This window comes from Cynoglossus semilaevis, chromosome 17, assembly GCF_000523025.1.
Source record: "Cynoglossus semilaevis isolate Cse_v1.0 chromosome 17, Cse_v1.0, whole genome shotgun sequence".
Taxonomy (NCBI): Eukaryota; Metazoa; Chordata; class Actinopteri; order Pleuronectiformes; family Cynoglossidae; genus Cynoglossus; species Cynoglossus semilaevis.
The window spans coordinates 15,879,101-15,887,108 of NC_024323.1; the positions used below are offsets into that span (position 1 = coordinate 15,879,101).

Sequence of the window (8,008 nt, forward strand, 5' to 3'; positions counted from 1 at the left end):
CGCCTTCAAATTCTAGTTTGTTTGAAATACAAGAGCGCTGCCGTCTCCACTGGAGATGAAAACACGTCTGTACATGTCAGGAGCCACTCATCATTCCTGACCCACAGACCTGGGAACAAACACCGACCGCAATCCACTGACACGTCACTGACACCAGCTTTTACACGTCGTCTTAAAGGTGCAGTTCATGGATTTTCACCTGTTATTGTTGTTTGGCACTAAACACTAACCATCCGACCACTCCCCACTGTACGACCTGCTCACTCCCCACTGTACGACCTGCTCACTCCCCACTGTACGACCTGCTCACTCCCCACTGTACGACCTGCGTACGACCCGCTCACTCCCCACTTCACGACCTGCTCACTCCCCACTGTACGACCTGCTCACTCCTTGTATTTGTGTTTGCAGTGCCCCCTTTAGTTCAAGGTGAGAATGGCGACACGCTGCTCTTACCCTGATGCGGCTGACGCGTTTCTTCCATGATCGGACTCCAGACAGGTAGATCTGGTTCAGTGCCTGGTAGGACAGCTGCAGGTCGATGCCCTCAGGCGTTATGGTGAACTGAAAGGCCACGGCCTGGTGGGCTTCAGCCATTGCTGTGGAAACAGGAGGATCAATCAAAGGAGTGGATCTAGAAGCATTTCTTTTAAGAATTCAAGTAGGAAAACGAAACAACACGCCTCTAAGAAGTCTTTCCCAGATACTGTTTTACAGCCAATTTCCTTATAAATGGGATTCAGTCGTTAGAGCGCTGAGAGCAGCGGTCACTTTGACAATCACCAAAACTTAGACACGAAACACAATCATCTGTATTTAGCTTCCTGGCTACGTGCTAATTCAATGTCACTCTCTCCCTCATTATACTGACTGACTGAAGCCATTGTTACCACGACCGGTTCCACCTGTCACCTCCAGGTGTGAAGAGCCAATCAGAAGAAAGAATCCACTCAACTAACCCTAACCCTGATCTTCACCCAGGATCACTGCAGTGACAGTTAGTTATTATTATTATTACTACTATTATTATTAAAGCTTCTCCAGTCCTTTAACTGGTTCTTGACCCAAACCAACCTGGTCATGTGGATGATGGAAATTATAATATTTAAATCAAACAATCCTTTCAGATGACGTTTGTGTGTGTGTGTGTGTGTATGTGTGTGCATTCAGGCAGAGACGCAGGAAAGGAGTACTACACACAGTACTACACACAGTACTACACACAGCCTGACGTGACGTGAGCGCTGTGAGGTCACTGGCAGCATCTGGGTCTGCGTGTGTGCGGACTCTGACGGCGTCTGTCCGCTGCAGCGTGAATGGGATGGAAAGGCGGAGGTGGGAGGAGGACCAGAATGTTGCTTCTCGTGGCTTCAAACTGTTAAAGTTTTACTGGCTGTGAACTGTGGCCAGAACCTTAACTTTGACACACTTCACACCAGGAGGCATACGTCACGAGGTGGCAATGATTGGCCAAAACAACGCCTGTATTCTCTGTCGCCGGGGCAGCTCCATATACAGTGTAACGTACACAGGAAAGGAGCAGACGGTCTGCAGCCACGGGCTCCTCCTTCACACACAAACGCTGCCCTGGTGTCTTTTATTTCAGATGTGTGAGTTCTTGTTTTATCTGGGACATTTGAGTTGGCTGAAAAGTCCATTTCAAAACATAAACACAAAGGTTTATTTTAAATGTCAGCAAACTCGTTCTACCTGCAGGATGATAAAGGCCCTGCGTCGGCTGAAACCATCAGTGTCCAGGTCTAAACTGGTGTGTGTGTGTGTGTGTGTGTGTGTGTTAGTGAACCCACCAGTCCAGGTCCAGACGTTAATACTGCACTCAATAACAACATGTTTACAGAAAGATCAATCTGTGATTGGGAGAAAACTAACATTAAAAATGATCACGTATGACATCACTACTTTAGTTAAAGATTATAGGTTGACGATTCCACAGCAACAAAAGTGAATTAATCACTTAATAATCAGAAGTTTTAGTAATAGTTTTATAGTTTAATATCGTTCATATCAGTTTAAAAATATAAAAAAAAAAACCATTTACTCTTAAGAAATATTGAGAATTGTCTCTCTTGTATCTTTAGGGAGAGAATGAAGAGAGAACAGGTGTGAAAAGCCCTGGGTAACATTTCTCAGTGATTCTGTGTGTTCGGTCGGGTGTGGTCGGTCTCTTATCCAAACATTCTGTTTGGTCTGGTAACGTTCAGGTAACGTTCTTCAGACATGGAGCAGAAACCTACTGAAAACTACCCAGACTGGTCCGTACAACGGTCGTCTTTTATAGTCAAACCACAGAGTGGGCCACAGAGTGGGCCACAGAGTGGGCCACGACCGTGGAGTCAATGAATTGGAACACGACCGAAATTGTGATGTTGAAGATTATACTTCACGGCATCGTGTGGTGAAGAAGCGGTGAAGTGGTTGTTACACACAGTTCACCATCTGCTGTTTCACCGTCGAGATAACAGTACAATAAACAACAACAACAACAACAACTGTTTAGCACACGTAAAAGCTAAAACATTATATTCGTACGTTTAAGATAACCTAAATATAACTGTTGAAAAGCGAGAGTCAGTCTTTCATAAAGTGAAAGGCGACGTTTTTGTAACGCTCACACGGTCGTGACGTCTCTCTGAAAACTACGCCATTATTGATATTTTAACACGTGTTGTTATTTATAACGACACAAACACGAAAGTGAGGGCGTAATTTCGTCAAAACATTTGACTGATAACTCATTTCTAATTTTAAAAACCGTGAAGCTAATGCTAACAAACAGCACATTTGTCCAACAGTTGGTGTCTGTGATACTGCGGGCTTCTTTTCCATCACTGTGTCTGCGTGGGTGGCTGATCACAAACACCTGCAGCTGAGCACGGACACAGTCAGTGTTCGTGGCTTTTCTCCACATCACTCCATTTCACACAACACGGGTCCATTTCAGGCTCGGCTCCATCTGCCGTGCCACAAAAGACGGCAGAAAACTAAAACTCCTCGGCGCAAATGAACACAACCGACACCACAGTCCACAGAGAGTCGACAACAAACGACTGGTGGTTGGATTTTTCTTACCTGAAACGTATTGAGATGCGTTTCCCGCTGCAAACTCGCACACAGAACCGTCTTTCTGGACCGGGACAACTCCCTGTTATGCGCGAGCCTTCCACAGCGCTGCCTCGGTGAAAGCGGTAGTTGAGGACACAGTGCTAGTGGCCGCTGGCAGAGATGGGTGTGTAGTGACGGGATGACTCACTACACTCTGTTTTAAAACACGTGCGGCGGCTCTGAGGATGTAGGCTTTAAGTTTGACCTCTGTATACGACTGACACCCACACCCCCGGAGCTGACCCGGATGTTCAGTAGAGTTGTGATAAAGCTGTTGTTTTTTATCTTTATCTCGTCCTGAACTGCTTCACGGTGGATTCATCGAATGTTCGAGGTGGATCCCGCCCTAACATCAATGTCGGCTGGGTTTGGTTCCGCAGGTCCGCCTGTGTCTGTCAACAGGAAGAAGTGATTTAAACAGTAAATGAATCGGATTATAATCTCACCACATCGTCACTCAATGAACTTCATTAAAACAAGGACAACGTACTAAAGCCGTAGTGAGACATCGGTTGTATGAAGTACGATATCGATGACGTCACAGACGAGCCCGCTCTCAGTATGGTGATGAAGTGAAAAAAAAGAAGAGGAAATTTGGCCACGCTCCTGTCAGTAAGAGATTCCAGCAGCATCAGGATGCTGCTGAAAAGTTTTTAGTGAATTTATTCTTTAATATAGCGTAGGACAATGTTATTGAACAATACTTCTCGTATTCCTTCTCTCCTTCCGACTGTTCCCTGCAGGGGTCGCCACAGGGCCTCCATCTCGGCCTATCTCCTGCTGCTTTGACACCAATGTTCTCCTGTAGAAGAGCCTCCTAATAATTGTGTTTGTAAAACTACAGCTGTATCCATGGCAACAGATGCTTCTCAATCCCATAAAGTCAACAGACACGGCCGACAGTTAGTCTCAGCATTTACATTGTAGTAAAAGTACAGACAGATTTACTGAACACAAATGGATTGGCAACGTTCCAGGTCTGACAGAGGAGAACACACACACACAGACACACACACAGACACACAGACACACACACGTGGTGTATTTTCATTGTTGTTTATTGTTCAGTATTTGTCACAGGCAATAATAATCGTTGTCTTAATAGTGCACTTTTCCTTTTTTTGTAATTATACTACAGACATTTCTCTTTGTCGCTGTTGTCATCACCAACTGTGTAAGCTGTGTTTTCTCCCCCCCCCCTCCCCCCTCTCACCCACCCAGCCCTACACACACACACACCTCCCCCCTCCTCCATTGAGTTCTTTTTTTTCTGACATCATGATTTTTTTTTCACCAGAGTGAAAAGAAAGAAAACTTCCTCTATTGTGTGGAGGGTGATGAGATGAAGGCCTGGTCACTGATTGGCTGCAGCAGCGTGTCTGGAGGGGAATCATGGGCATGAGACGAGAGTTTGATGGTAGGACTCTCACGTGAAGTGGAGGAAGGAGCAGTAATGACGAGACATAGAGCGACTGTGGCTACGAGGTGGATAAATGAATGCTACGTAGATATGAATGGCATACAATGGAGACAGAGACGAGCAGACGGTCTATACAGACGGTCTATACAGGTGGTCTATACAGACACCGTCTATACAGGCGGTCTATACAGGCGGTCTATACAGACGTATACAGCGCCTGTATAGACGGTCTATACAGACGGTCTATACAGACCCCGTCTATACAGACGGTCTATACAGGCGGTCTATACAGACGTATACAGCGCCTGTATAGACGGTCTATACAGACGGTCTATACAGGTGGTCTATACAGACACCGTCTATACAGACACCGTCTATACAGACACCGTCTATACAGGCGGTCTATACAGGCGGTCTATACAGACGGTCTATACAGACACCGTCTATACAGACACCGTCTATACAGACACCGTCTATACAGACGGTCTATACAGGTGGTCTATACAGACACCGTCTATACAGACACCGTCTATACAGACGGTCTATACAGACGGTCTATACAGGTGGTCTATACAGACACCGTCTATACAGGCGGTCTATACAGGCGGTCTATACAGACGTATACAGCGCCTGTATAGACGGTCTATACAGACGGTCTATACAGGTGGTCTATACAGACACCGTCTATACAGACACCGTCTATACAGACGGTCTATACAGGCGGTCTATACAGACGTATACAGCGTCTGTATGGAAGTACATCATGTAGAAAATGTATACAAGAGGAAGCTGATTATATGGGGGTGGAGGGGTGAGATATGTGAGGGTTGGGACGAGGGGGAGAGAAGTGAGATTCAGGACTAACAAAAGTGAAGGGTAAGAGAGGAGGGGTGAGGGGAGGGTGAGGTTTCTCTCTGCCACAGCAGTGTGACGTGACGTTCGGCCGAGGGACGAGCGCCGCCGTAACTCCGATTGATATCATTTCAACTAGAATATTTCTCTCTACAAGTACAAGACGATGACGGTGACGTTTGGGTGAAACCAGCCGTCTGTGTCACCACCAAACCCCTGACCTCTGACCTTTGTGAAGACTTCAAATAACTGATCCATCTGGACCGACTGGTCTCACTGGAAAGCTGTCCAGAAGGAGGGGCACGAACACGCCCCCCCCCCCCAAGACTTTTCAAAACCCTGACAGAAGCGTCATCTCAGAGCAGGACATGTCAGACAGTGAGTCCTGATCATGGTCTAGAGTTTGATCGTTGCATAAATAGTTACAGAATTCCTTTTTTTACATGATGTGACTGAACAGATGCTGCGGAGGTTTTCAACATCCAAATTCACACCTGTAAGATGACAAACAAACAAACAAACAAACAAACAAACAGACAGACAAACAAACAAGTGGATCTCAAAGTCAGACTCAGCGTCATCCAGAGTTGTTGTTGTTGTGGTTGTTGTTGTGGTTGTTGTTGTGGTTGTTGTTGTGGTTGAAGTTTTACAGGACGACAGAAACTTTGGCTGCTGTATGTTTTCACAAGGTTCAAATGTGGGGAATTTTAAGTCAAACAAACAAACAAACAAATAAATGAAAACATAAATAAATCCTACACTCCTGGTCCTGTGCTAGGACTGCTCTCCTGCAGAGATTCATACATATATATAATAAAAAACCTTTTGGACATTCATATGGTTCAAGCCTCACTTCCTTTTTTGCTGGTGGCACAAAAATATTCTAAAATAGAAAAAAACAACAACAAACAAACAAACAAACCTAGCTTTAGCATGTCACTGTCACTGTCACTGACACTGACACTGTCACTGACACTGTCACTGACACTGTCATGTTTGCTGTCAATCAGGTCCAATGATTATAAATAAAATACATTTTAACGAACAGACTTATTTTTTCAAGGTGAATTCAGACAATAATCCTACACATTTTTCAGCCAAAGTGAACGTGTGACCTGGGGTTGGATGCCAGTTTCCTCAGTGCTGAGCCCTGATGCAGAGCTATTAGCTATTAGCTTTTAACTGTTAGCTTTTATAAATGATAAATTCTAACGTGTACTTAGACGGTGAGGATCTTTTGTTTTGTCCATGTCAGTTCATTATTATTCTTATGCACTTTTCTCTGTACCCTGTCAGACAGTATTAGAGAAGTTGTTTTTCTCTGTATTGCATTAAAGAGTAACATTAAACTGAACATTTCAAACTCCTAAACCACAGTTGGATTTGTGTGGACTCTCATATCTGGAAAATGAAACGTGCTGCACTTAAAAAAAACCAAATAAATCAAAGATTGCCTTCCTTAAAGCTTACAGACGTCCTGAAATAGATTTATTGCATCATGATGTTTGTCCTTTTTTTTAGTTTATTTTATGATGACCTTCATTATCGTGTGCAGAATAATCTAGTCTAACGTGAACTCCTTCAGTGCATAAAAATAAGAAAGTAACAATGTTGGAATTCTCTTTTTCTGAAGTTATTTCCTGTCATTTTTATCAGTTCAAATTAGAAGCTGAGATCGGACGGTGGTTTAAATATAAGCCTTAATAAAATCCTCACTTTAGACCTCTGACCTCTGACCCCTGACCCTGTGTTTAAATGTGGTCTAAAGTATGGGTCTCCATTCACTTACACAGTCAGTGACTAGTAAAAAAGGGGGGTGTCATGGAGCACTGCCCCCTGCTGGACACACCAATCGTACCAATCATCTTTGTTTCTGCTGAGTCGTCTCAGCTCTTCTAGTGGGCGTGTTTACAGGGTCTACCAGAAGAGGGGCTAGGGTTCTCAAGATGAGGTTAACTCTAATTGGCCGTCCACTTTTTCTTCTCCGTTAAAGGCATTATGGCATGTTAGCTTCGTCAGAGTAATTCAAATAATGGTTGGACTCACTGGACGTCCTGTCGTGATGAATGCTGCTGCGCTCCAGCTCCTGTTGTTAAAACTGCTCTAATTATCACTAATTAATTACAGATAACATTCACTTCGTTCAACTCGTTCCGCTGTCGTTATTTCTTTTCCTGAAAGGCTACATTGTTTGGTTGCCCGACTGGAGAACGCACCTTTGTCTTTGATTAAAAAGTATGGTGACGTCCCGCCGCGGTTGGTCGGGTCGTGTGGAGCGAAGGTGGAGATCCAGGTGACGTGTGGTCGGTCAGGAGGCGATGGAGGAGGAGGAGGTCATCTAGGGTGTCCTGTTCGGGTCGGTTCTGTACGTGACGGCTCCATGTGCTTTTCCTGACCTGTCCAGTGAACTCTGTGGTTCCATGACCGTCAGTTTCCCCAACATTCCTCTGGAAAGCTGTGACTTCTTGGGATTCTCTGTCTTTCTGTCTCCAGTCCCTCCTGGGAACAGCTCACCTCGAAGGCTCTTATGTCCTTAGGTCAAATTCAAGAACCCCCCCCCCCCCCCTCCCCCCCCCTCGAGGGAAAGGCCAACAAAAAAAAGGGGGGGGGGGG

At 45.0% G+C, this 8,008-nt stretch overlaps 2 protein-coding genes and 1 long non-coding RNA gene across 6 annotated transcripts in view; 1 reads left to right on the plus strand and 2 right to left on the minus strand.

Annotated features, from left to right (window-relative positions):
• cpt1a2b (carnitine palmitoyltransferase 1A2b) overlaps positions 1-3,243 on the minus strand; it is a 14,434-nt gene extending 11,191 nt beyond the window's left edge. Inside the window, exons 1-2 of one of the 2 annotated variants that reach the window (XM_008330718.3) lie at positions 3,091-3,242; positions 457-599 (exon numbers count right to left, since the gene is read on the minus strand). In XM_008330718.3, the coding sequence (XP_008328940.1) occupies positions 457-597 (141 nt within the window). In that variant the 5' untranslated portion in view covers positions 598-599; positions 3,091-3,242. Of the gene's footprint in view, positions 1-456; positions 600-3,090 lie in introns of both variants that reach the window. The other variant, XM_025064815.1, reaches the window with a different exon arrangement.
• Positions 3,244-3,439: 196 nt separating this feature from the next.
• LOC107989882 (uncharacterized) lies at positions 3,440-6,259 on the plus strand. 2 transcript variants are annotated; one of them, XR_003052524.1, is made up of 4 exons: positions 3,440-3,731; positions 3,867-4,693; positions 4,896-5,106; positions 5,221-6,259. It is a non-coding gene; the product is annotated as an uncharacterized LOC107989882 (long non-coding RNA). The 2 variants fall into 2 exon arrangements; XR_001761413.2 differs by lacking the exon at positions 3,440-3,731 and having other exon boundaries at positions 3,765-4,693.
• A 607-nt stretch (positions 6,260-6,866) lies between these two features.
• Positions 6,867-8,008, minus strand: part of brsk1b (BR serine/threonine kinase 1b) — a 23,423-nt gene continuing 22,281 nt past the window's right edge. For both annotated transcript variants that reach the window (XM_025064813.1, XM_025064814.1), the window contains one exon: positions 6,867-7,909. The gene's annotated coding sequence lies outside the window, so the exon portion shown is untranslated. The remainder of the gene's footprint in view (positions 7,910-8,008) is intronic.